The 27,312-nt window shown below is 43.7% G+C and overlaps 2 protein-coding genes, 1 long non-coding RNA gene and 1 pseudogene across 5 annotated transcripts; 2 read left to right on the top strand and 2 right to left on the bottom strand.

Annotated features, from left to right (window-relative positions):
• Nucleotides 1-672: 672 nt before the first annotated feature.
• LOC117833888 (uncharacterized) lies at nucleotides 673-2,640 on the bottom strand. The gene is made up of 2 exons (XR_004635584.2): nucleotides 2,493-2,640; nucleotides 673-2,407 (listed from the first exon to the last, which is right to left on the bottom strand). It is a non-coding gene; the product is annotated as an uncharacterized lncRNA (long non-coding RNA).
• Nucleotides 2,641-8,683: 6,043 nt separating this feature from the next.
• Nucleotides 8,684-15,565, top strand: LOC117834640 (kinesin-like protein KIN-14P). The gene is made up of 18 exons (XM_072295581.1): nucleotides 8,684-8,889; nucleotides 9,956-10,122; nucleotides 10,206-10,349; nucleotides 10,539-10,790; nucleotides 10,872-10,943; nucleotides 11,025-11,093; nucleotides 11,495-11,635; nucleotides 11,717-11,798; nucleotides 11,890-11,985; nucleotides 12,088-12,264; nucleotides 12,353-12,459; nucleotides 12,544-12,719; nucleotides 12,864-13,025; nucleotides 13,114-13,367; nucleotides 13,455-13,618; nucleotides 13,717-13,863; nucleotides 14,205-14,614; nucleotides 14,697-15,565. Exons 1-18 carry the CDS (start codon nucleotides 8,721-8,723, stop codon nucleotides 14,824-14,826), a joined length of 2,919 nt encoding a protein of 972 aa, XP_072151682.1. The 5' UTR covers nucleotides 8,684-8,720; the 3' UTR covers nucleotides 14,827-15,565.
• Nucleotides 15,566-18,516: 2,951 nt separating this feature from the next.
• LOC117867092 (cysteine-rich receptor-like protein kinase 44) lies at nucleotides 18,517-23,439 on the top strand. 3 transcript variants are annotated; one of them, XM_034751426.2, is made up of 9 exons: nucleotides 18,517-18,735; nucleotides 18,845-19,304; nucleotides 20,133-20,185; nucleotides 21,203-21,285; nucleotides 21,421-21,518; nucleotides 22,086-22,359; nucleotides 22,481-22,742; nucleotides 22,858-22,993; nucleotides 23,077-23,439. In XM_034751426.2, exons 2-9 carry the CDS (start codon nucleotides 18,879-18,881, stop codon nucleotides 23,356-23,358), a joined length of 1,614 nt encoding a protein of 537 aa, XP_034607317.1. In that variant the 5' UTR covers nucleotides 18,517-18,735; nucleotides 18,845-18,878; the 3' UTR covers nucleotides 23,359-23,439. The 3 variants fall into 3 exon arrangements, with proteins under 3 accessions (XP_034607317.1, XP_034607316.1, XP_034607319.1); XM_034751425.2 differs by having other exon boundaries at nucleotides 18,518-18,735; nucleotides 18,836-19,304; XM_034751428.2 differs by having other exon boundaries at nucleotides 18,520-18,735; nucleotides 18,836-19,304; nucleotides 20,133-20,164.
• Nucleotides 23,440-23,882: 443 nt separating this feature from the next.
• Nucleotides 23,883-25,116, bottom strand: LOC117834639 (protein MIZU-KUSSEI 1-like; annotated as a pseudogene).
• Nucleotides 25,117-27,312: the final 2,196 nt, after the last annotated feature.

Genomic DNA, 27,312 nt, shown 5'->3' with positions numbered 1-27,312 from the left:
CTATGGGCAATTTGGCATGCGCATTGGAAGGAAATTCATGAAAATCTATTCCAAATCCCGTTATCAACACACTATTTCATTGAACGGTTACAGATTTGGAGATGTTAAAGCCTATCCCAAAGATGGAATAACAACCGGGTCAGGTTCAGATTCTGAAGTGGATCCTGCTCCATCTAGTTTTGTGAAAATTAATGTTGATCCGACCATGTCAAAGAACTCGAACACTGCAGCGATGGCTGGGGTAGCCATGGATGCTGGTGGAATTTTTCCTAGAGCGTCAGCAGTAGTCTTGAAGGGGGTAACGGATGCCGATACAGCGGAAGCACTAGCGTGTAGGGAAGGATCAGCACTTGCAAGCGACCTACTCATTTAGAAATTTAGGTTGGTGGGTGACTGTAGTAGTATTGTCAAAAATCTCATGGAGGCTACACTACTACACAAACCCTCGTCACAGCTGGTTCTAACGGGGTCAACACAGACGGTTTTCGGGGACGGCAGTAATTCAGCGGTGGTGTTGATCCTCCTCATCACCGTCGGTTTGTGAACTGACTACGATGAGACCCTCGTCACAACCGGTTGTGCAACTGCCTATGTTGTGCATCAGCAAAAACAAAAAAAAAAAGAGAAAATGCCGCATGTGTTGTGCGTACTGCATCGGTCATGAACATGAGATACTCTGCCTGACATGGTTTTTATCATGTACTAAAAGGTATTAGAAAATAAAAAAAATCAGGCCGGCAGCCCGGATGAAGGCGGCGGTTATCGTCAAGTCTAATCTATGATAGTGTGAAAAGTGAAGAGATATCTTGGGTTGTGAACTGTGACGGTGGCCGTGGCCCTGACCTGGAAGAAGGCATGCTAATGGGCCTGCTACCCGCCCCTTATCCACCCCACCCCGAAATTTATGGGAGTCAATTACAAACCCACCCCGCCCCATTTAGCAGGCTGCAGGCCAACATCGTCGTCGTGCAGATGAGGTTGGGCTGTTCGACGGTGACCCCAGCGCGGGCCCGTTCGGGCACCTCGGGCCCAAGGACGTGTGCACGCCGGCGCACCAGGACCTCGCGCTCGAGCCGGTGCGCCAGGGCGTCGTGCTCCTCAGGAACGACCGGTGGGGGAGCAAGCACAGGGACGGCGTCTTGCCGCCGCGCACCGGGTCGTCACCGTCGTGGGACCACACGCTGAGGCCACGGTGGCGATGATCGGGAACTACGCCGGCAAGCCGTGCAGTACACCACGCCGCTGGAGGGCGTGGCGGGGTACGTGCGGCAGGCGGTGCACGCGGCCGGGTGCACCGACGTAGCGTGCGCGGGGAGCCGGCAGCCCATCGCCACCACCGTCGACACCACGCGACGCGCCGACGCGACCATCGTTGTCGCCGGGCGCGACCGGAAGGTGGAGGCCGAGGGGCTGGACTGGTCGACCCTACTCCTCCCCGGCCGGCAGGCGGAGCTCATCTCCACCGTGGCCAAGGCATCCAAGAGCCCCGTCGTCCTCGTGCTCATGTCAGGAGGCCCCATCAACATCGCCTTCACGCAGAACGACCCCAGGATCGCCGCCATCCTCTGGGTGGGGTACCCTGACTAGGCCGGCGGGCAGGCCATCGCCGATGTCATCTTCAGCCACCAAACCCAGGTGTGTTTGTTCACTCCCATCATGAGGATGATGCGGAGAAGGAGACGGTGGAGGGGCTAACCTTTTTTGCGGGAGAGGTGGCAACGGTAGTGGCTGGGTTCGGCGGCGGCGGTAGTGCCTGGTGCCAGCGGCGGCGGCAGGCCGTCTTGCTGCGTGAGCAAAGAGATGCGGCTTTCCTCCGAAAAAAAACTAATCTAACCCGTGCCTAACCCACCTTTGCAGTAAACCCGCCCCGTCCAGCCCAGCCCCGCAAGCAACTACAACCCATTCATACCCATCCCAGTAAGCCCCATCCCAGACCCCTCCCTGAAATCCCCGTTTCCACCCGCTCCATTAGCAGGACGGACCTGGTGCGCGGCAGGGTGGGGTCGGAGGCGACGTCCTCGAAGAGCACCTGCGTGAACTCGCCGGCGGCGTGGTCCACCACGTTCCGGTACACGCAGCTGCTGTCCGCCACCTCCTGCAGAGTGCAGTTTCAGGCACCAGCACGCGCATCTGAGTAATAATAAGAAAGCTAAAAGGGGGGGAAATCTTTTGTTTTAGCTCTGTAGCTAAAAGAACAATTAAGAACAGGCGACTGCATGCCTTTCAATTCGGTTGCTCTGTAGCTACACCAGAATTGTTTGCGGAAATAAATTTCAAATCTTTTGGGTAATATGATCGATGAAGGAAAAGTGCATATGAAGAAGGTATCTGATGGTCGTCACAGCTCCTGCAAGCACAGTAAAGGACCCTGTTCCGCCTGTCTTCCTTCGGATACAGGATGTTGTTGCTGCCCATCCAAAATCTGATCAGAGCTTTGCTATCGAATCACCATCCTGTTGCGCAAAGTGATTATGGAATCATTATCGGCTTACCATTCACGGCAGAACCTCATGGTGCTCGTCTCGCCGATGCCTCTCTGATCCTGATCTGCTTCCAGCAGAACCCTAGTCTTCCGGTTTTTCTCCCTCACCTATAGGCGGTCATGACAGTAAGTTCTAGTGCAATACCTCCTCACCTGTCCTTGCCGATGCCACAAGTACGCCTTTGATGTGCATGTATAATTGTATATACATGTAAAGCTTTACATGTGTAGCAAGGAGGAGCCTCGCGATAGGGACTAGGGAGATAAGGACAAGTGGCCGCAGAGGGAGCGTTCCGTGTGGTTGTTTTGGCACTAGAAGTTTCAACGTTTTCTTTTGACATGGAGTGCTGCCTTTGGTTTAACGGAAAATCTATTTGGAGAGGGATTTCCCAAGAAACTAACCGTGTTTGATTCATGAACTAATTTTTTTAGTCGTTTGAATCACATCAGATGTTTGATATGAATTAGAAGGATTAATTATAAAACTAATTGCATAAGCTGAACCTAATTTACGAGACGAATTTATTAAGCCTAATTACTCCATGATTAGCACATATTTACTGTAGCATCACATGATCAAATCATGATCTAATTAGGCTTAATAGATTCATTTCACGAATTAACCTTCATTTATGCAATTGCTTTTGTAATTAACCTATATTTAATACTTTTAATTAGTATCGTTCCTGTCGGAGCCTAAACTAGAGAATCCTCCTTTCACATCCCTAACTTGCTAACCCCTTGTTTACTTCACTCCCAACTCCCAACTTTGACACTATGCAAAAAGAAGATTCCCATCACATCAAATTTGCGGTACATGCATGGAGTACTAAATGTAGACGAAATTAAAAAATAATTGCACAGTTTTGTTGTACCTTGCGAGACGAATCTTTTAAGCCTAATTAGTCAATATTTGGATAATAATTCACAAATACAAACGAAACGCTACAGTGTGCTACAGTGCTGTAACAGTAATTTGGCACCTCCCAAATTTGCTAACTAAACAAGGCTAAAATAGCAACCGCCCCTTCTGTTAATCTCCTCCTGCAGCGTGTAAACTCACACGTTATCAGACATGGTACTGGCCGATACTACACTGCCAGCTGCACGCATCCATCCATCCGATCGGGGAGGAGGGCCGACGCGACCTGGGCCAGCATGTGGCCCGTATTGCGTGGGCGCGCGCGAGGAGCGGAAGGTGGGCCGGGCTGAAAGAAGGAATGCGTGGAACGGAAGGTTGGCGGCCCGTTGAGATTTTAGTTTGATTTTTCATTAGTTTAAAGATGGATTTGAAATATATTTCAAATTTGAATAAAGTTCAAGGTGCGGGTTTGGGTTGGCCATAAAAGGGAACTTTTGGAAGGGTTTTAGGTTTGAAAGTGTTTGAATATACCTAATGAATAGTAATTTCCTAGAGATTTAACTAGAGTTTGAATATTAAGTCCAGAAGTTTTGGGAAAGGAATTTTATGGAAATACTATTCCTAGGATCTTCAGGGGTTAGGTGATAGAATCAAGGATTTGAATATTATATTTGAATAACATTCAAAGGGAGTTTGACATAGGGTTTGATTGGGATTAATATTTGATTCCTATTGTTTTGGAAAAAGAAGTATCATTGAAGGAATATTTCTAGGGTTGAAAGAAAGGATTTAGAGTAGATTTCTAAGGCAATCAAATGCATCACATATGCTAGTATTTTATGCAGAATTTATTTGTAAAAAGTGTTTTGAATATTTGGGAAAAAGGAGATTGTATTTAATTTGAAGAAAAAATTTAAAAGGTTCATATTTTTAAATGCTCTAAAAAAAGCAGGGATGTTACAATAATGATAGACATGGCACTTGGAAATAATTGAAAAAATTTACTCTATTTTCCACATACAAGCTGTCCAATAAAGTTTATCTCAAATTCAACTCATCGATTCTATATATCTCAAATGGATTTATAAATAAAATGTCTCTTCATTCTCCCTCCTTACAAACTTTTACAAATTCATCTAATTCTAGAGCACAAAAACTAGCAAAAAAACCATGAAAGAAGAGAGGATGAAGTGAAATTCGCACAAATCATGGAAAAAATGGGTAGCACCTTGCCTAGGTCACCATGGAAGAAAGAAGCTCCGAGCTCTTCATCAAATGTGCTGGCTCGGGCTCGGGGAGGAAGAAGAAGCCTGATATATAGGATGAACATTAGTACCAGTTCCTGGCACGATCCCGGTACTAAATGCCACCATTTAGTACCGGTTGTAGCCACCAACTATACTACATGGTCTGAACACAATTAGTACAGGCTGGTCCCTTCAACCGTTACTAACTAAATCTATTTAGTACCGGTTGTAACCACCAGCCGATACTAACGTGCATCCAAGGAATCTAGCCATTGGCCCCAGTCCTGGTGATGCCATTTAGTACTGGGTGGGATTTCACCCAGTACTAAATGGCTTGCGCGGGTATAAATGGCCAAACAAGCGGTCCAGCCCAGCACGGTTCGGCCTACATAATAACCGTGCTTTGCCGGGCCAGCCCTCGGGTCGAAGCAGCGGCCCAAGCCCGGCACTAAGGGCTATTAGCCGTGTCGAGCCAGCCTAGTGGCCCGTCGGGCCCATGAAGGCCCATCGTGGCCATTCTAGCCCGGCTTAGCTAAAAAAAATCATTCGTCTAATTAAATTTTCGAAGGCAAAAATTTAGAGGTATTGTACATACAAATATTTATACATATATATTCAGAGGTAATACACATATAATCACATATACAAATTACAACTAAACGTGCTTCCATCGTGCTTTGGCGGGCCGGCCGTTAATCGTGCCAGACTAGGTCAGCCCACGAGCTGACATAGCGGCCCAAGCCTAGCAGCCCGGCCCATCAAAGATCGTATCGGGGCGTGCCCTGGACCGGGCTAAAATCCCGTGCCGTGGGCCAACTCACGTGCCACGGGCTATGGCCATCTATATGAGGGGCACTGTGCTAGAGACCCTGTACTAAAGTAGTACCAGCCCAAAGTTCGGCTGGTTTTAACGCCATCCACGAAATTAAAGGTGGTTTCTCCCGCTAGTGATAGTTACTTTAATACATTGCTGTTGACGCCGTTTTATGGTTATTTTGTGTCACGTCAATGGCTCAAGCCATATAGATGCTGTACTGCTGTCCCATGGTTTTATTTATTCATGGTTTTAAACGTTATATTTGGCCTTTTAAGTTTTCATCGTCCAAATCCACATCATGCATTTACGGATGCAAGAGTAGATTTTTACTTTTGCTGGTACATATATGTGCTCGAGAAAATACAAATTTATTTCGATCCTTAAGTCCACAACAACAATTTTATTTGTCACAACACAAGTACGCTACCGGTAGATAACACCATACATGCCTACAATATTATATACTATTAGACTAATCCCAGTGCAGGTTTCATAGATGTTTCATGCACATTAATTAGATGTGGTAGTGAGTTAATGAGGAGAGAGGTAAGAGGGGTTTCATCTAGATGAAACCATGTATGTACAGTTACCAACACAGTTTGTGTCTTGCATGTAGTGAATATGAAACTACATCATGAAATTTTGCATTGTAGAGGTAGTTTCAAACACAATTTCATTTTCATGTTGCTTATGTGGCTATCTTGAAAACATCAAAATGAAACTCTTCATTGGGATTAGCCTTATATGAGGGCAGGGAAGGATCAGATCATTATTGTTCTTTAATTTTAAGGAACGTCAGGCAGGGATCATTGTATCATGGCCGGATTGGAGTGCTAGCAGGAGCAACAACCTTAGAGTCGCATTTGGTCCAGCAAAAGCACTGAAAGGTATGACAGGTGCCGGCAATGTTGTCGCTGTTTTCGTTCATGCATATTCTGCCGCATTCGTCATCCTTAATGAATGGCCAGCACGCCCCTTTATAATCGCCGCTCAGGTGCTCGTTGCAACCATCCCAGAAACCTTCCGATGACTCTGCATGGATCCAGACATGAACTTATATGCATATGCAAGAGCGTCTCGCCGGTTAACCAGCGAAAAGAGTAATCGAGCTTGTGCGTGTGCCGTACCGGCGGTCAGGATGACGAGTAAGAGGACGGCGGCGGCGGCTGCAGAGAGATTCTTCCTTGGTGAATTGGGCTCCATTGGTACGTTGTAAGAAGCTAAGTAAGAACGTGGTTACTACTAGTGAGGAGAAGTTTGGCAACATATATAGCGTCGAAAGGGAGAGAGATGACGTACGTACGTGTTTACAAGTTGAGGATGTCGTCATCATGTAAGAAGGTACAAAAAATATTCGGAGAAAGCAATGCAATAGCACCTCCGGAACTAAGTTTTTCCTTGTGCAAAAGCGACGTCAGAAACGAAATATTTACGATCTCCATGGCATCCAAATATTTTGAGGCGCATAGGCCTAGGCAGTAGCGCACCAATGGCATTTGCATTAATTTTACTCGTCAGAAACTAAGTTTTACTCGTCATTAATTTGATTTTTCTTTTTTCTTACGTTTTATTATACTGTTTCCATCCTTTCTCTTTTTTCTTATTTTCATTCTTCTTTTCCTTTCACTTTTTACATTTCTTTTCTTGATTCCATTTTTTTCTTTTTTATTGTCTTTTCTTTTCCATTTCATTGATTGTTTGTTATTCCTATTATATTCATTTTCATTTTTCTTTCGTCCCTCTAAGACTCTAAGTTAGCGAGACATGGGGTAATATCCATGGGGAGCTAGACATGTGTGTTGTTCGTCGTCGATGAACGCATTGCTTACCACTAATTGAAATAACTACATTAGTGAGACGTGTGGTGTACGATCATATATATGGGTACCGTCCCAACCATTGCTTAAGTACTTAGAAAGCACAAGGGACCAATTTTAGTGTTATGATTGGACCAACCGTTAGAAAATACACCTTCACACTTATTTCAGCACTGGATGGCTTCAGTTTTGTCAAATTGGTCAAATCTGACCGTTTTGATACCACTTTTATTGGACATCCATTTTTTACATTTGCAGAAATTTCATTGTCATTACACTCTATATCTCTACGTACTCCTACATCCAATTCCAGTGACACTACAGTTGTATCTAATTACTAGTCGAGCTATAAATGTATCACACTAATTACATTACTATTGAAATAATTTGTTTGGTCACAACTTGCTGCAACACCTTGAAGGCAAATGAAAACCCCCCACACCCTTCCTCCAACTCTACAAACACGCAATCAATAATATCTGCAGATTTCCTAGCGAAAGGTAGTTTTCGAGATATATATAAAACCTTTTTCACTTTTTCGAGTACGTTTCAATGCACTTTTTCAACTAATCTTTTGTATTCACACATTCTGTTGATACTGCAAATGCTTTTTTTTACTTGGATACATAGGAGAGTTGCTTACCATTGTGTTAAGAAGGAAAACCCAAACAATCGACACCCAAAGCATGCAAACACACACATGGTCCGCTCAGCTAGAGTTTTACCATCGTTCCTGGACAACAAACACGACCAAACCATCAGTGAGCATCCTACTGGCAATTACCTTCAAGTGAGCTAAACTCCTAGCACCCCTATACACCAAAAGTGGCCCTCCTTGAAAATCTGTCAAAAACTAGCTGTACACTACTGGAAATGATTTGGCAACTAAACATGGTGTATATTACCGTTATGATTTTTCATAGTTTGAGAAAAATGCACTTGGCAAAAATAAAAATAAAAATAAGGTACAGAAGCTCATGTCATCAAGAAAAAAAAAAGCACCATATAACCTGTTATGCTTGTAGATTTGCACTTTGAAGTCACCATGCAAGAGCCAGAACACATAACACCTCAAAAGGGTAACGGATATGAATCACGCTTCATTTTCCTATTCAAAAGCAAGGAAAACAAGTTGTCAAAAATCAAAATAACGCGTGACAACACAACCACGGTTCTCCCAAGAATCTAGGCAAAAATAGCCCAAATTTTTTTTCCCATTTTTAGTCTCCCTAATTTCTCCAAGGAATATATGCACTCCACCCCCTTAACGTCCTCCCATTTCCACTCCCTTCCCCACCCCCCACCTCAAAAACGCCAACCCGCCCTCTCTCCGCGCCGCGAGCGCCACCACCACCATTGTTCCGTCCGCAAGAATAAGGAAGCGAGCTCCAGGAAGAGCTCCTCCTCTCCACCGGCTTCCCCGTCCGGCCTCCCGGCGATCGCGCCTCCTCCCGGGCGTCCCAGCGGCGGTCGGGTCGCCGGGTCCGGGGCTCCAATGGCGACGGCGCAGGAGCAGGAGGAGGCGGTGGCCGCGGCCGTCGTGGAGGACGTGATGCGGCTTCACGGTGGAGGATGCGGCGGCGGCGCAGGTGGAGTAGGAGGAGGGGAAACGGTGGGGTCCTGGAGGAACATCGACATTGCCTGGCGCAAGGCGGAGGAAGCCGGTGAGTTGGTTTAGTTTCTTGGTCGAAAAAAAATGCATTTTTAATGGCAAGTGTTCATTTTGAGCGAGGCGATGTGTACATGTTAGGATGGAATTTGCTCGATTTTGTTGTGTCTTCAATATTTGCCGCTTTATCGAAAAAAGTTAATATTTTCCAAGGAATTATCCCCTTTGCTCTCGAATGGCAGATTAATTGGAAATTATTATGATTTCTGATTGAACACTGAAAAAATTAGAAAATTTCTAATTTATCAGTTATGAATGCTGCAATCCAGCACTTAGATTGCTTAAATTTTTCTTTAGTCTCATTGATGCTAGATTGAATTCTTCATCCGTTTGAACTTTATCACACATTTAGCTCTTTTAGCTGCATGCTTCTTAATCTAATCTGACTTGGCACAATAAACATGACGAAATATAGAGAGGAATTACGTTTTGGTTTGATCAGTATTAGGTTCTCAGTATACTATTTGAAACCGTGCACCTGCCAGACACTTCCTGCAATACATTTTCTAACAGAAATGCTGAAATCATTTTTATAACTAGCTGTTTGCTCTACGATTGCTCCCTCTTAGGCATTCATCAGTCTAGAGTTAGCTGCAATGATTCCCAGTTCTTGGCTAGGTGTCTTTATTCTTTGGCACTCCTGAATATATAAAAAAGGGCAATGGCAAACAGGACCTAATTGTAGTTTTATAGGTGGCTATTTTTTATGTTCTTCGATCGTGGTTGTCATGAAAAATAAATGGTCTTATGAACCTGTGTACGTTGAATATCTGCATCTGTTTATTTAAAAGTATGGTTACTGCTTGTCCACTATTTGATCCACTTAGGTTCTAAACAATGTCAATCTAAAACTGAGTTCTTTACATACTGTCATTGGGCTTATATCAAAGGTTTACACTTTATTGATATAGTACTTCTTTCAACAAAGATATCATATGTTTTGGTCTATTTTTGTCTAGCATATAACTGTCTTGTGATGTAAACACTTATAATTTGGTTGTTAGAAACTTAGCATAATCAGATCATCTGAATTGGCGCTTCTTTTTATTCGAGAAATGCAGCAATAAGAAGGTATGAAGCAGCCAACTGGTTGCGAAGGATAGTTGGGGTAGTGTGTGCAAAGGACCTAGCAGAAGAGCCTTCTGAGGAGGAATTCCGGCTTGGCCTGAGAAATGGCATTATTCTCTGCAACGCACTCAATAAGATTCAACCTGGTGCAGTGCCCAAGGTAGCATTTTTGTCTCCTCCAGATCTGTATAATGCTGCATTTTCTACTTTGTTATTTTGTATGCTAAGTATGGAATTTTTTAGGTTGTGGAGGTACCATCGGATTCTACAGTCCCTGCAGATGGTGCAGCTCTCTGTGCATATCAATACTTTGAGAATGTGAGAAATTTTGTCATTGGCCTACAAGATTTAGGTCTTCCAACATTTGAAGCATCAGACCTGGAAAAGGTGACAATATTGTTTGATTTACTTGTTTTTACAACGACAGACCAGTTCTTGTAACATCACAATTTTGGTACTATTTCGTGGATTATCTCCTGATTTGTAAGGAATGCTGCTGCTTAAATCAAGTAGCTAAATGTTCTTTATGCTAGCTACATACATTGAATTGATTTTTTCATCTGCCATCAACCTCAGGGTGGACAAGGTGTTCGGGTTGTAGACTGTGTTCTTGCTCTGAAGTCATTTTGTGATGCTAAGCAAGTGGGAAAACAATCTCCATTCAAATATGGTGGCATTGTAAAGCCTTTGTCTGCAAAGTACGCCATTCGGAAGAATAATGAACCTTTTATGAAGACGATGATGAGGAGTCACTCAGCTGAATTACTCCGGGATGGCATATCACTGGAGCAAATAGGCCTTGATTTTTCTCTAGAACCAACTGAAACAGTAAGAATACATCATCTAGTTCTTCTTTCACATTAGCTAACTCTCTTTAATTTGTGGTGATACTCATCTTCTTTGATGTAGACTACTCCAGATTCCATCCGGATTCTTGTTCAAACGGTTCTCTCAGATAAGAAACCAGAAGAAATTCCATCGGTGAGCCTACTGTGCGTAGCTATCTATTTATGCGATGTGGTTGGGAGAATAAATGTTAATACCGAATCTGGTAATTCGCAGGTTGTAGAATCACTCTTGAGCAGAGTTATTAATGAATTTGAGCGTCGTATTGCAAGCCAGAATGAATTGGTATATTCACTTTTGCTACCAGCTTCACAATTTCTGATATGCTATTAGCTACAACTAAACCAACAGTATACATGGTTGAACTAATAGCGACTCTGAACAGGTGAAAGACACTACAGACACCAATGACAGTAAGTCATTATCGAGAACAGATTCTCCATTGGCCACCAATAGCAGTAAGTCGTTATCAAGAACGGACTGTCCACAAATGGAGTCTACTTCCACCAATGATCTGGAGAAGGTATCCACCTTCTGTAAATACAGCAATAATTGTATGTTCTTAATTTGCTGCAGTGAAATGTCTAGCTGTTCATCTAGACATGTCAAAGTTATTAAATTTGTTCAATCTGCCTAAAATGGGTCAATGCACTAATATTTATCATTAGGCCACTGACAATACCGAGATGGATGAAGATGACTGGGATTCTTTGACCGTGAAGGAAGATGTCAACACAGTAGTACCTCCACCTCTAAGTGATGATAATGTAGGTAAATTTATTCCAAGGCCAGTAAGAAATTTTGAGCAAGAACAGAAGCAGATCCAGGTAATTTTATTGCTTAGTGTTCTTCAGTGATTTTTCTCGCATGCATTTCCACAATCGTTCTATGACTGAGACTTACTGTAGGATTTGAAAAGTAACATTTCCACTATTAAGTCTGGGATAGAGCAGTTCAAATTGCTGTACACTGAAGACCTTACGAAGCTTGGTATATTGAGTGCTAAACTTTGGACATCTGCAATCTTGAACTTTTCTTCTTCCAAACTTTTGGTGTTTATCATCATTTTTTGTTGTATTAGGTGATCATTTACGTATTGTTTCTCATGCGGCTTCTGGGTACCATAAGGTTCTTGAGGAGAACCGTAAGCTGTACAACCAAATACAGGACCTTAGAGGTATAATTTCTCTTCATAGTATTATGAACTGAAAACATGAGGACTATATACTCATTCATGATTAAATATAGCATGCAAAAAAACTATTTTTTCTGTCACCAGGAAATATCAGAGTTTATTGCCGAGTGAGACCTTTCCATCCTGGAAAAGTAAGTGCCTCAAGCAGTGTTGCTGGAATAGAAGATAGAACCATCACAGTTATGGTACCATCAAAATATGGAAAAGATGCACGGAAGTCTTTTACTTTCAACAGGGTCTTTGGGCCCTTGGCCACACAAGGTTAAAGTCACAACTTGGTCCACTGAATTATTTGTTTGAAATCGGACCTTTTGTACTTAAGTGACACATAGTCTTTCAACTAGTGCAGAGGAGGTCTTTACAGACATGCAACCTTTGGTCCGTTCTGTTCTTGATGGCTTCAATGTTTGTATCTTTGCATATGGTCAAACTGGGTCAGGGAAGACCTTTACAATGGTACTTGACCTGTCAATTGTTACTTTTTACATGAGTACTGATATTTTTTTTCAATATGAAAACATTGTTTTGTGGATGGTGTAGAGTGGTCCCAAAGTTTTGACGGAAGAAGGGCTCGGTGTCAACTACAGAGCACTAAATGATCTCTTCAGTATCCAGGAGCAGAGGAAGGATACAATTTGTTATGAAATTGCTGTACAGATGATTGAGATCTACAATGAGCAAGTGAGAGATCTCCTTCAGAATGGTGGAAACAAAAAATATCCTTTTCTACTGAGCTTATATTAATCTTGTTCTTACCTATCTTAATTACTATTCGGTATATGTTGAATATCTTAATTATTATTCTGTATATATTGAATATCTATTCGATGATATATTGCACCTCCTTAACACTAAGAAACATTGGAAATTCGAAATAGTTCTCAAAAAGGACTTGCAGTTCCAGATGCAAATGTAGTTCCAGTTACATCAACCGCTGATGTAATAGATTTAATGAATCTTGGCCAAAAGAATCGTGCAGTTTGCTCAACTGCCATGAATGACCGAAGTAGTCGCTCCCATAGGTAAGTTTTCTTTTTCAATAGTACCTTCTATTCCAAGCATGATGTTGAACTAGTGTTTTTTGCTCATGGTTGAGTAAACCAACTGCAGTTGTCTGACTGTTCATGTTCAAGGACGAGATTTAACGTCTGGAACAGTCCTAAGAGGTTGCATGCATCTTGTGGATTTAGCTGGCAGCGAAAGAGTTGATAAATCTGAAGTCGTTGGAGATAGACTCAAGGAGGCACAACACATAAATAAGTCACTGGCTGCACTGGGCGATGTGATTGCGTCCCTAGCCCAGAAAAATACACATGTTCCTTACCGAAATAGCAAACTTACTCAACTTTTACAAGACTCTCTTGGTAACTCTAAAGCTCCATATCCTTGGTTTGCAACTTGCATTGTCTGCTCGAAAGTATGCGCAGTAAGTATTTTGTTTCCATGTTCAGGAGGACAAGCGAAAACGCTGATGTTTATTCACATAGCTCCAGAACCAGATGCTGTTAGCGAGTCCATAAGTACTTTGAAGTTTGCTGAGCGAGTTGCTACTGTTGAGCTTGGTGCAGCCAAGTCAAACAAGGAAGGAGGAGAAGTCAGAGAGCTCAAAGAGCAGGTTTGTGTATGAACTCCACTTTATGGCTTTCTTGAGTTCGCTAGGCTAGCAATCGATATCTTCTGTGCAATTGTGGCTCTCATTTCTTCACTTTGCAGATTGCTTGCCTCAAGGCAGCATTGGCTCGGAAAGATGGAGACCACGAGAGCATAAGAAGCACTCAATCGAGTCCAGACATATATAGAATGAGAATGGGTAATGCATCACCTGCATCAAGGCACCCAACAGAAGATGGAACTCCAGAGGTATTCATTTTTATCTGAGCCAAAATTCATCATAATTTTTTTCTTTGCCAGAATTTTTAATATAAACCATATACATAATTCTGCATCATTGGTTTCCATTCAATTAACGGAATTTCTCTTATGAAGTTTGGTGTATTCATTCGTAAATATCTTTGTCTATTCACACACCCTGTTAGCATGTAAAGTTAGATATATACATGAAAAGTGCACTGAAATGTAGAAAGGTAAGTTTCGAGATATGTTTTGGTGCATGAGCTAAGTAATGTAAACGACACCAAAGAAATTATACAGTTGAATCAATCTAATTTACTCCACTTGTAATTCGAAAAAAAACCCCAAAGAAATGGTACTTCAAAGGCAGAAAAGGGCAATTTTTTGAACTATCAAACATCATCCTAGAGGACAATCCATCTTCATGGCTTGATACTTGCAATGGTGTACAGAAGGAATCGGCATCGGGAGATTGGGCTGACCACTCACAGTTTGGGAGCAGCAATTCCCTGCCAGAGTTGGGACCTGATGGTTCACAAGATCTATCCTTCTACCAAAGAAGCAGCCCTGAACAACAATGGAGTTGGTCTGGGTCTGTCGCAACCGAGGATTCCGATGATTTTGAGGTTGCAACTACTTGCTCATCAGAACAAGACTGCCTGCGACCATCTAGCGCCCCAAAAGGTTCAGGTTTCGCCAATGGTGGCATCTCAGCTGCAAGGAAGGCCCAACCGAAGGGTGCGAAAAGTTCAGACATTAGGTAAGCTCAGTTAATTAATATCGTTGGACTGTCCTATAAATTAACTAACATTTCTGATTTGCGTTCTTCTTAATTACTTCAGAGGTGTAAATCCTGCAAAAAAGACATCACCACTACAGAAAAAGTTGAACGGAGCCTCTCCAATGCTAATCAAGAAGAGTGGAGTCGAAGGAAGGAGAACTTCCAATGGTAAAGTGAGCGCCAAGAAGTAATCAATCCAGGTGAAAACTGATTTTGTTGTGACCAACTTGACCGTCAGGGATAGATAAACAAATTGGTCCTACTTAATGATGGATTGATATTGGTCAGATGAATATTTCAGCCCTCTTGAAAGGTTGCTGGATCTTCAGCTATGTAGTAGTGCACTGTAAATCATTCATTCATTTTGTTGTAGTACAGACAGAGGCCAGAAAAGCCTTGAGGAATGGAAGAGGTGATCAGCAAAAGGAAATGTTCTTTTTCCAATGCGTATACCTATCAAAGTTCATTAAATTTTGTTATGATGTACTCATGAGTTATGACATGCCCTGTGATCAGGTGTTTGTAGTTCTGTTGTTTACCTGCTTTATTTCTTTTAGTTTTTATTTATACAACCACAAACAATATGGCTAGATTGTGGAGGACCTTATGTTCCTCTCTGATTTACTTTTAATTGTGGATTGTGGAAGCGTGGAGAGGGTGTCGAATCTACCGCAAGCAAGAGAGCTGCTTGTGGGGGGTTCTCCATGCTTGACGTGTATTGAGAAGTTGGACAACCTGCAGCTGCTGGGTCTGGACGAGAGTATGGAAGAGGTCTCCTCACTGTGGTTGCCTGGGCTCCAACAGCAGTGCAGACAAGTTCATGGTGAAGATTTGGATGTCTATAATTGGACATGAGATGGCATACAACTTTCACAAGAATATGGCTACTAAGATGCAAGGTGTTCAGATTCAGATTCAACCTGACTACAGTCTGGCACCAGTGAGGTCTGCGATTCTTCTTCGCTCGGTGAATCGTCGCCATGGCCGAGTAAATTGAGCGCTGCTCGTGATCTGTCAATATACTGAGATCAAGAGATCCTCCGGCCGAAATATGCTGGGTTCAATTCAGGATCTGTCAGAGCCTGCAAGTTATAATTCTGTCTCACGTTTCTTTCAGCCAATCAACAGAGACATGAAAAAATATGGACAGGTGCAGCATCAATTTCCCATCTTCTACTTTGGTAACCTGGCAAATGCAGAGCTGACTGATGTGTATATGAAGCTGATGGATGATGGCACATCAGCCCTTTTTAGCAACTGAACAGACAAAGCAGAGCAAAGCCCGACATGACTTGAGTACCGTATTTTTGGCTTGTACGCCTATGCGATTGGGATTGATACCTGAAGCAGGTGTTGCTGAGGGTGAAAATAACATGGTGATTATTGATCATCTGTGTTGAAATGAATGAAATCCTACATCTTTTCAACTGTGCATCTCATCTTTTACTCGGCACTCAGCATTCTGCAGCAATGGCGGTCAAAGGAAGAAAGAGGAGGTGCATCGTGCCACACCAGGAGGAGCAGGTGCAAGAAGGCGAGGCTCCGAGGTGCTCTCGATGAAGGGGCCGGGAGGTGCTCTCGATGAGGTGCTCCGAGGGACAGCGCCGCGCCGGCGGGACCCAGAGGGCGGACGGTATTTCATTTACCGTCCACCCCCTGGGCGCCCACCAGCCGTCCGATCGAGCCTGGGCGGCACAGATCGGGAGCATCCGAGCAGCCTCTGCCTCGCCAGGCGCGCGCGGCAGCTGGCTGGTGGCCGCGGTGGCTCTCGACCGGCGCCTTGCTCACTTCGGCGTCGCCGGCGGCCGGCGGTGGTGCGATCCCTGCCTGACATGTTTCAACTGGGCATCTCATCTTTTACTCGGCTCTCTGTCTCATGTCTCGCTCCTTCTCATGCCTGTTCGGGCAAATCGGCCGCTGGTCGTCCGCTGCCGTGCTTACTACGGAGTACGGACCAACAACATCAAGCCGCCATGGCTGCCTGTCGCTGCGAGGGAAGAGGCAGGGGATCGGTGTCCGCAGTGTTTCCACCGGAGGAGGCGCGGGGCGGAGCAGAGCCCGGCCAAAACACCTGAAGATTGCAGGATTCTGTTCTGACTTTAAACACCTGTGCTGTGGTGATTTAGGTGGCAACCATGTACTTTCACCTATCAGCATCGCCCAGGCCGCCTCGACACTTCTCCGCTCGAGTCATGGTGCTCTGAACTTTGTGTACTACAGCGTGCGCTATCGCTCTCCTTCCCCCCTCCTTTCTGACTCTGCCTGTGCCTTTGAATGAATGTTGAGGTGGGCGTGCTCCGCCCCATTGGTCCTTAAAAAAATGTATTTTCACCTATCATTTTGGCTCGATTCCATGGTTCAGCTGTTGGATCTTGGAGAGCAAGGATTTTGGCAACAGGAGACACCTGATCCTGCTTATCACTATGAAATCATTGTTCTGTGTGTAGGACACTAGGAGGGCCAAAAGACCATTATGTCCTATTTTTCTTCAGTTACAAATTTCTGTGTGTTGATCCTAAATTTGCACCGGTTGGGAGACAGGTCTGATCAGATCTACCCAAACCTGTCGAGCTCCAACACTGTAAAAAGTGTAAAATGACATACTTGGGAGATATAGCATTGCGTCATTCTAAAGAATTTCAGGGCAGAGTTATAACATGTTTCTTGAGCTGTGAACTAGCTGGCATCAAGGCCAATTGGCCATGGCCATTTTCCCCTCCTAGTGTCCTGTAGGTAATAAAACCACAAATTCATGGTGTCCTGCAGCCAATGCAAAATAATTAATAGTATCCTGGAGACAAACACACACTCTGGGTGTGGTTGGTTGTATCATTTGATTCATGTATGAAATGATGTTTGGTTGGTGAATTGTACCAACTCATACAGGATGAGACCATCCCACTTAGTACATTTTTACTAATTAGTGTGAACCATATGATACAAATAAATTGGTTGAATCATCCCATCCAGGATCATCCATGTATGTATCATGTGGTGCATGCAACCAAACACACCCTCTATTGTTGTCCTATCTAGATGCAATTAAAACCTCCCTTCTGCATCATCTGATAGGAAATAATATATATACATTAAGAAATCGATATGGTCTCCGATATCATAATTTCACTTGCAATATTTATCAAAACATAGTACATAAAATGGAAAGGGTTATATATTAACATTATGAAGTTTTTTATCCATAATTAATATACTATTAACAACGTTGAGCTGTCGATCTCTAAAAACATTGACTTTATGAATCATGAAAATATTAGATGGGCATTAGTGATGATGCCACCGTGCAGAAGGATCATATTTGTGGAAAAAGAGTTGAGCCCATGGTTTCTTTATATAAATATACAACCAAAATGGAAGATATTTTTTTGTAGAAGTTCCACAACATATCATTTCATTCCTCACAAGGTCTTGTCAAGTTGCTTTCCATGCTGTGTTTGTATATGCATTCGTGTTAGGGGGTATTTGTTTCTTTAGCACCTCCTAAAATTCCTGTTACATCGAATGTTTAGATACTAATTAGGAGTATTAAACATAGACTAACTACAAAACTAATTGCACAGATGGAGACTAATTTGCGAGACGAATCTATTAAGTCTAATTAGTCCATAATTTGACAATGTGATGCTACAGTAAACATGTGCTAATGATGAATTAATTAGACTTAATAGATTCGTCTCGTGAATTAGTCTCATCTGTGTAATTACTTTTATAATTAGCTCATATTTAGTTCTCATAATTAACCTCCGAATATTCGATGTGACATAAATTTTAGTCACGATCCAAACGCCCCCTTAGACTCTGCTAGCCACATGATAATATAAAATGGACCAAAAACAAGAATCGGGCCCGACATTTCCACACGGTTTGAATTGACACCCCAACGCGTCTTCCTTCCCTGTGGACATGATCGAAAACGGGCCCATCCATTTGCGTTTGGTTTCCTTGCGAAGACCTCGCCATGAGTCTGCAGGTCTTTCTTCTCACCCAGCTAACAATCCGACCAACTCGGAATTGGGGAGTGATTGAGTAGTCATGCTCGGCGATCGATAGCCTGGTACATGCCAGACGGGGGGAATCTATTGGTGAGAAGAATCAATCGATTTCACTGACTCTATTGCTGTACTTGACAAGAAAGTTTCTTCATCTCAGTTTGATCTTGAGTTCAGTTGTGTGTATTCAAAGTTCTTGCAGATTTGTACCCCTTGTCCTGACAGGAGGGGCTTAGATGGCTGATCCGGTGGCCGGCGTGGAGAAGATCATCAAGCTTGGGCTGGCGATCAAGGAGGCGGTGGACACGGTTCGTCACAACGAGGAGGAGTGCCGCGAGATCAGGAAGCGGGTGCTCAGATTCAGCGCCATCCTGTCGCAGCTGCAGCAAACAGGTTTGATGAATGATAGCCCGGCGCTGAGCGGCGCGCTGGAGGATCTGGAGGAGAGCCTCCAGCACGCCCTCGAGCTCGTCATGGCCTGCCAGGAGAGGAGCACCGTCCGCCGCCTCATCTCAGCAGGGGAGCTGTCCAAGCAGCTGCGCCGGGTGAAGGATGACATCCTGAACAAAGTGATGCTGGCGTCCTTCGCTATCAATGCCCACACCACCATTTTGTTGCTCACTATCCAGGCTGGTGGCCATCCTCTGCTCCGGCAGCAAGAGGTAATAATTACATCATTAGTATAGATAGTCCGATCCGATGCATTTCTCCCTCTTACCATGCAAGCAGGTGTAATTGCATATGACCCTGATTCAATTTTAATTTTGGTCGCAAGTCCTGGGCGAACCTCTTTATAACTATTTTTTGCCCGAATAAAGGTTGTAGGAGTTTTCTTTGACTCCTTTCTATTCTTAAGAATAGAAGTAGCAAGATGACTTGCGCAAATAGCACGGGTAGCTAGCTTTTTATAACTTTTTTAGGTATTTTTATTTTAAAATAAATGGATGCAAATAGTCGTGTTTAGTCATGTCATTGTAAATTAAGATATCATAATGTTTTGTGGCGTATCTTTTTAAAACGTGAATTCACGAGAAAAGGGAATACCTTACACATAAAAAATATTTTGGGGTAAAAACTAAACCAATATAAAGGTTTATACATTTTTAGTAGGAATATATTTATTATTTTTTATTAGCAATGTACATTTTGTTTGTGAGTTTTTTCTACAATGATGAATTATCCTTATATTTTAGTAAAATATCTAGGTGGATGGTTCAATATATACTACCAAAAGTAATAATTATAATTTAAGTTTGAATTCGATTAGAAACATCTTGTTAGTTCTTAGCATATCCAAATCACCTTTTTCATTCTTTGTTCTCCGATACTGTTTGCTACATTCCCATGACGAGAGTCGACATGCATGAACCCATATTGTCTTGTGGTTGTTGCACCTTTCCCCAGCATGAACATTGTGCCATGTAGAAAAAGTAAATATTTTTTTATACAAGCTTCACTAGGATAAAAAAGTGAATCTTTTCCTATTTCAGGTTACAGGAGTGACGGAGGCATCACATAACAGGTATTCAACTAACTATGCCAGGTCAGATATATACGGTGCCATTCTGTCCATCTTGTTTATGGCACTATAATCTGATGAGATACAGAATTATACCGGAACTTTTAAAATTGTAAGTATTGTCCAGTGCCAGTTGAAAATTTTATTTTACAATTCATCGACTAAGAAATTGTCACCTGTAGCTTCACTAGTAGAGAATTGGCTTTCCATGCGCCCCCTTTTGTCCCGGTTTAAAGTTGGCCCGGGACAAAAGGTTCACCAACCGGGACTAAAACTCGATCACTGGTGGGGGGCTCACCAACCGGGACCTTTTATCCCGGTTGCAAAGGCTAGTGGGAAAAAAAGACTCTGAGAGGCCTTTTATCCCGGTTTGAAACACCAACCGAGATAAAAGACCCCCCTTTTATCCCGGTTTGTAATACCAACCGGGATAAAAGGGGGTCATTTATCCTGATTAGTGTTTCAAACCGGGATAAAAGGGTCCCCAACGAGGTGACTGGAAGAGGATTAAATCCTCGAACCCTTTTATCCCGGTTTGTAATACCAACCGGGATAAAAGGGGGTCTTTTATCCCGGTTGGTGTTTCCAACCGGGATAAAAGGGTCCCCCACGAGTTAATACAAAAGGATAGCATCCCCTACATACTCAGATGTGGTGTGTAGGTGGGATGGCAAGGAAGCTACGCGCGAGGCTGGAGGTTGTGGGTTCGAATCCAATGAACCACGCGCGCGAAAAATCGCGTGACTTGTGACTTGTGACTTGCGGTCTCGTGGGAGCTCGGGATTTATTTTTTTTTTACTAAAGTCCAATTCTCTACTAGTGCTTATTTGTCCATGTTGGTGGTTGGAAAGAATCCAACTCTATGTAACGGGAATCAGTTTTTGTTCTTCAACTGAGCTTTTACGTCATTGAGCTTTGAGTACTAAACCACAACTCTAGGCAATTAAATGGCTAGAGATTTCTGAATTGCAGCTCTACTAGCTTTTATTCATTTCGATTGATTACTTACATGGAAGCCTTACAATATCCCTCTACTTTTAGAGTTTTTGATGGACATGGCACATCTGAATTGAATGGTGGGAGGAACAACGTACTAGCAGGAAGCAGAGTGCCCTTATTACCACGTAAGTTTCATGTCATTATCAGTGTCCATCACATCTTCTGTTCAAATCTATCAGTATTTACCACTTTTCTCCATCAGACAATTGAATATTATGGCTACAGTTCACATTTGAATACATTTATTTGCCTACTATCAGCCTTCAGAGAGTACGAGTTATCTGAGTTGAGGGCCGCTACAAACAACTTTGCTTACGACAACATCATTGGACGCGGTGGTCATTCTACTGTCTACAAGGTGTGCTTATTTTATTTTGGATTATTCATATGATCATTGATATAACCAAACTATAATATTTTTTAATACAGCCATAAAATAAAATGACATGACAAAATCCCATTTATATCAATGAATTTTCTCAAAAAGCAGGTTTTATTGAGATGTATAATTTCGGTTAAAAAGAATAACAAAAAAACCAAACTATAATACTTCCACTAAATACCACTTTTTTTTAAAAAAATGAACCTTAATAAGTTAATAACTGTATGAACTAATTGCCCACCCCTTATTGTTGACATGATACATCATGTTGGTGCGATATAGCTGTTTGTCATGTATATCTTGTGTGGCTAGTCCAGTACATTGTCAACCTGTAGAGATCATGTTGAATTTGCGTAGCACTCTTGGTCATCGTTGGATAGCACCACAGACCTCTGTGTCTATATATATATATATATATATACATATATATATACATACATATATATATATATATATATATATTCTCAGACAGGACGACTATAGTTCTTGTTTTATTTTAGAAACATGAACTCATTATCTAACTTTATGTTTTATGATTTTCAGGGTGTCTTAAATGATGGAAATGAGGTGTCCATCAAGACATTTTTGGAGTCACCTGACTTGAGCTGGGCGCGCTCTTATGATATTCATCTGCTTGTTTCAAAGCTTCAGAACAAAAATATAGTGAAAATTTTGGGATACGTCGCCCATGAAGAAGTCCAAACTTTTTCATCGGGGGTGTGGTTTTTTAAACGGAAAGAACATAGAGTCATAAAAAATGAATATTTTTGGGTGGAAGAATACATGCCGAATGGAAGCTTGGACGAGATTATCGATGGCATGTTTCCACTGAAATATTTATCATTGTTTAACTCTTGGCAAAGTTTCATCTGAATTAACTTAATTTGCTGTATATAATTAAGCAATAGTTTCTATGTGACATGATTTATATTTTGCAGAGCCTCAATTTCATTGGTCCTCTCTTTTCCGGATAATTGAAGGTATAGCCCAGGGCATGCATTGCCTACATGAACAAGGCATTATCCACATGGACATGAAACCAAGCAATGTCCTCTTGGATTCTGACATGAATCCTAAGATTATTGATTTTGGAATATCTGAAGTGTTGAATGACAATCAGATCACCCGTGAAAATGTGTCGGATATTATTTTACGCAATGGTTGGAGTGATGACACCTATACGAATTTTAGAGGGACCATGTAAGACTTTATTCCATAATTAATTTCACTGACATGCCTACATGACTAGCACACATGTTTTTCTTCATTCTTCGTCTCTCCTGATCAGTCATTTCATTTTTACTTAACTATTCAGGGGATATGTAGCTCCAGAATATCTTGCAGAAGGTATTGTGTCAAAGAAGAACGATGTTTACGCTTTTGGCATCACCCTCGTTCAGATTGTTGGTAGCATCCGCAGGTTTAAACCACCTGAGCCTTTCGATGAATGGGTAAGTACTTTCAGATTTAACTCCCAGAATACAATTGATGATCCTTTCATGTGCATAGATAATGCTTTTATCTTATTTGTCAGGCTTGGAGGGCTTGGGAAAGTGGAGGGATTGAGGAGTTATTTGATCCGGCGCTGTTTGATGAGTCTCAGCTAATGGAGATCAAGAGGTGCGTGGAGGTAGGGCTGCTGTGCGCTCAGGAAGATCCAGCAAACCGCCCCAACATGGAAGATGTTGTTCAGATGCTATGTGGTCTGAAAGAGTTACCGACACCAAAGAAACCAGACTACATGGAGACAGAATGGTCTGATTGGATCCCTTATTCACCGTCTGCCTTGTCAGATGTATCGTTGAGCCCCAGATGAGCATTAACTTAAAACCTAGCTTGTATAGCATCTGGTAGACATATAAAAATTAATGAGGCTGAATTGCCCTGATCCTTTCTACCAAGGCGACCCTCTGTCGCCAATGTTGTTCATCCTAGTAATGGATGTACTCAAGAGGTTGTTCGGGAAGGCGAGTGAGCAAGGTCCCCTACAACCACCCGACGATCAAGTCCTCTGGGCTGTGGACAAACCTGTCCAAGTGCCAATCTTCGGTGCTGATGCAACTCTGCGTGAAATCCAAGCAGTTTTACCATGCTAGATTTCTAAGTCAATTCCCAATCACATACCTGGGCGTCCCATTGTAAACTACATATATACTGCCCATATTAAGGTCATTGGTTATCAACTACATATATACACATATACTGCTGTCAAGTCTCTCTCCCACGAATTTGAATCAGAACGTGGCAATTTTTCAGGGTATTCTGTTCGCATCCACACATACTGCATCACTAAAAATACAAATTGCACAAACTTGTTATTTGCAGAAGCCCCCTTAGAACTTTGCAGAAATAAACCGCAGCCGGTTCTTTTTTTTTACTTCTCTACTGTTCAAACAGTAAAAAAAGCCGGCTGCGGCTTATTCGAAGCACAGCCGACCGATATCAGGGCCGCCGCTGCCGTCAGGGTTCATCATGTAGAACGCCTCCGAGTTCCTGGAGCCCAACCACGCGCTCGAACCTTCCCCGCATGTACATCAGGTCGCCCACCGCGGCGCCGGCTAGGGAGCACGCCGGCGCCCACGGACACCGGATCGACCGCGCCGAGCACCCTCCACTCGTCCGCGCCGCACTCCCGGCGCACCGCGAACCCGCACTTGGCCTCGCTGCTTCTCCCCTGCATGCATTTTTTGGGCGTGTCATTGATAAACCCTTCCCGGTGCAGAAGCAGAAGTGGAGTCAAATCATTTGGCGCCGTGCATGTTTTGTGTTTATGTGCCACGTTAGTCGGTACGGTGTGACACAGTGTACGTACCGGCGGCGAGCTGCGTCTTCTCGCACTCGAGCGTGAGGTGCACGAGGCCCGAGGACATCTCCCAGCCTGATGACGAGCGCGCCGGTGGAGTCCACCAGCAGCACGGGCGCGGAGCGCGGGTCCGTCTGCAGCGCGACGTGCGCCTGCGCCGCCGACCGAAGATGGTGCCTGTCACGCACGACCCCAGCTGCCGGCGGCGGCGCCTGTGCGTGATCACCGCCAGGAACGCCGCCCGCAGCCGCGCCAGCGCGCTTCCTCGACGACGACGATCGAGAGGGACGTGCGCGGGCGGATGCGCGAGGGCAGGGGCGCACGGCGCACCGACCGGGCGGATGCTGTGCGGCGTACGCGTGCACGGGCGTGTGTGGCTGGGTGAATGTGAAGAGTGAAGCGGGTATACGTGCGGCGGCGGCAGGTGGGAGAGGGCATGGGGCACGGCCGCTGCGCGCACGGGCCGGGCGTGTCGCTGTGTCTGGGTCATGGTTGACGTTTGTACCACTCCACTGGACTACTGGAGTGGCAGTGGTGGCATCGAACTCAGCGCTACTGTTGGTTGGTTGGTAGTGCCTGACACAGCCTGAGAGCTGGGGGGTGTTTGAGAAAGGTATTAAACTTTAGGAGAGATCATATCAGATGTTCGGACGCTAATTAGAAGGATTAAATATGAGCTAATTATAAAACTAACTGCAGAACCCCTATACTAATTCGCGAGACAAATCTATTAAGCCTAATTAATCCATCATTAGCAAATGGTTACTGTAGCACCACATTGTTAAATCATGGACTAATTAGGCTTAATAGATTTGTCTCGCAAATTAGACTCCATCTGTGTAATTACTTTTATAATTAGATTATATTTAATACTTATAATTAGTATCTAAACATCCGATGTGACATGTCCTCAAGTTTATGACGGCGCATCCAAACAGACCCTAAAGCTAACGCGCGAACAAATCAGAATGAGATACTATGTTATTCGATCATTCCAAGGTTAATTCCAAGGAGCAAGCTCAAAGTTTAATGTACCATCAAAGCTGTGATCACCTCGCCAGACGAGGGAGGCAGCACCAGATCGGCCCGGCCGCCCGAAGCCGGATGGAAATGCGTGATCGATCGGCATTGGCCATTGGCCATCATGCCGGGGAGGGAGCCGCTTTAGCGGCGCCGGGTTTATGGCGTGCGAACGCCTGCCAGATCAGGGTTTAATTTCATGCCCTCAAGCAGGTGCTCTGCTCACGGACTGCTACTGCGCGTCTGCTCCTGCGCTCTGCTCCGCCACTTGCCGCTCCATTGGGGTCAGCGCCGTGTCGCCAGCTCATTATCCGCGTCAACTCACGGGGCGTCGCAGCCTGTGTCTGCCACTCCTATTCCAATAATGCCGGCTTGTCGTGATGTTATATGTTTATCAGGTTTCAGTTTTTTCCATGAATCACTCAAGAACACTACCCGTAGCAGCACCATGCTCGATCGGGATTGGTACAGCGGCTACGGCGCACCGCGAGAGGTGAACTGTGATCGCAGGAAACCGTGTGTTGCCTGCGTTGAACGTGCTGAGATGATTAGACGATGAAAAGACCTGCAGGCTGGACCCGGGCCGACCAGCCGCCCACAGACGTCTGCCACGCCCCGGCGGCCACTGGGAGGCAGGGAATCCGATCGAGGAGAGAATGGATCGGCCAGTAGGGGAAATCTTTTCGGATCCGTTCAAGCGAGATATCGATCCCTATGCAGATCAATTCTCATTATAACATTCACATGTACTGTAGTGACTAAACTACGAGTACTTACAGAAGATCCTCCTAATGTTGTAATATGGGGATGAAATATTGTAGGCCTGGGTGGAAGCAAAAACGAAGTAACGGGAGGAGATGGAGGCGAGGATGTGATGGAGGAAGAAAATCGGATGAGGATGGACTAGATGTTCCAATACATGCAGGGTTTTGCATCGAGTATGGGTCAACCTTTGCCACCGTCACCGATGCTATTCCCTCCACCTCAACCATCCACAACTACTCCTGTGAGTCACTTGACACCTTATACTGCAAATTGAATACTTTGACTCAGAGAATTTTAGATGTTAGCACAAAATGATATGTTAGCTCAAGCTCAAATGATATGTTAGCTCAAAATGTTAGCCAAAATGATATGTTAGCTCAAAATGATATGTTAGCTTAAAATGTTAGCTTAAGGTGATATGTTTGCTCAAAATAGTTTTTGGCCACATTAGTTTTTATTTAGGAACCTTAGATATTAAGTGCATCACATAGAAATATCAATCTTGTCTCACACATGCAATCTCTTTTGCTTTGTGCAGAATCAATCGGCGTCATCAAATACTCAGCCTCAAGACCCGGATTTGTCGCAGTGGTTGGGAGGGCCTCCGCAGTGATTACTTGTGACTTAGTTGTGTCTTTTGACATACATTTGCATTTGTGCCTTACTTATGACTTGCATTTGCATTTGTGCCTTACTTGTGGCTTGTGATGTGTGATTTGTGACTTACTTGTGGCTTGTGACGTGTGATTTGTGACTTACTTGTGGCTTATTGTCAATCATGCCTGTGATACTTATCGTGATTATGCCTGTGATGTTTTGTTTGAGTGGGGGTCCGTTATACATCCTTGAACCATAAAAAAAAGACTATATTGGTCACTTTAGGCTTTGCCTAGTGTCAAAACGGAACACTCGGCAAAGAGGCCAGTTTCTGTTACTCTGCGAACCTTTTTTGCCGAGTGTATTTTCACTCACACTCGGCAAAGTAACCATTAAAATCTGGCTGTTGCGCGCTCCTTTGCCGAGTGTTTTCGCCTTGACACTCGGCAAAGTTTCTAAACTTTGCCGAGTGTTTTTCCGTCGTGCACTCGGTAAAAGCACCGTCACCGTGCCATCCTGTTAACTTTTTTTTGCCGAGAGTTTATTGTTGCCGAGTGTTTACTGACGCTTGGCAAAAGACTTTAC

The sequence above is a fragment of the Setaria viridis genome, chromosome 8 (genome assembly GCF_005286985.2).
Source record: "Setaria viridis chromosome 8, Setaria_viridis_v4.0, whole genome shotgun sequence".
Lineage (NCBI taxonomy): Eukaryota > Viridiplantae > Streptophyta > Magnoliopsida > Poales > Poaceae > Setaria > Setaria viridis.
The sequence above is the reverse complement of the archived record's forward strand: the minus strand, read 5'-3'. Positions and strand labels throughout refer to the sequence as shown.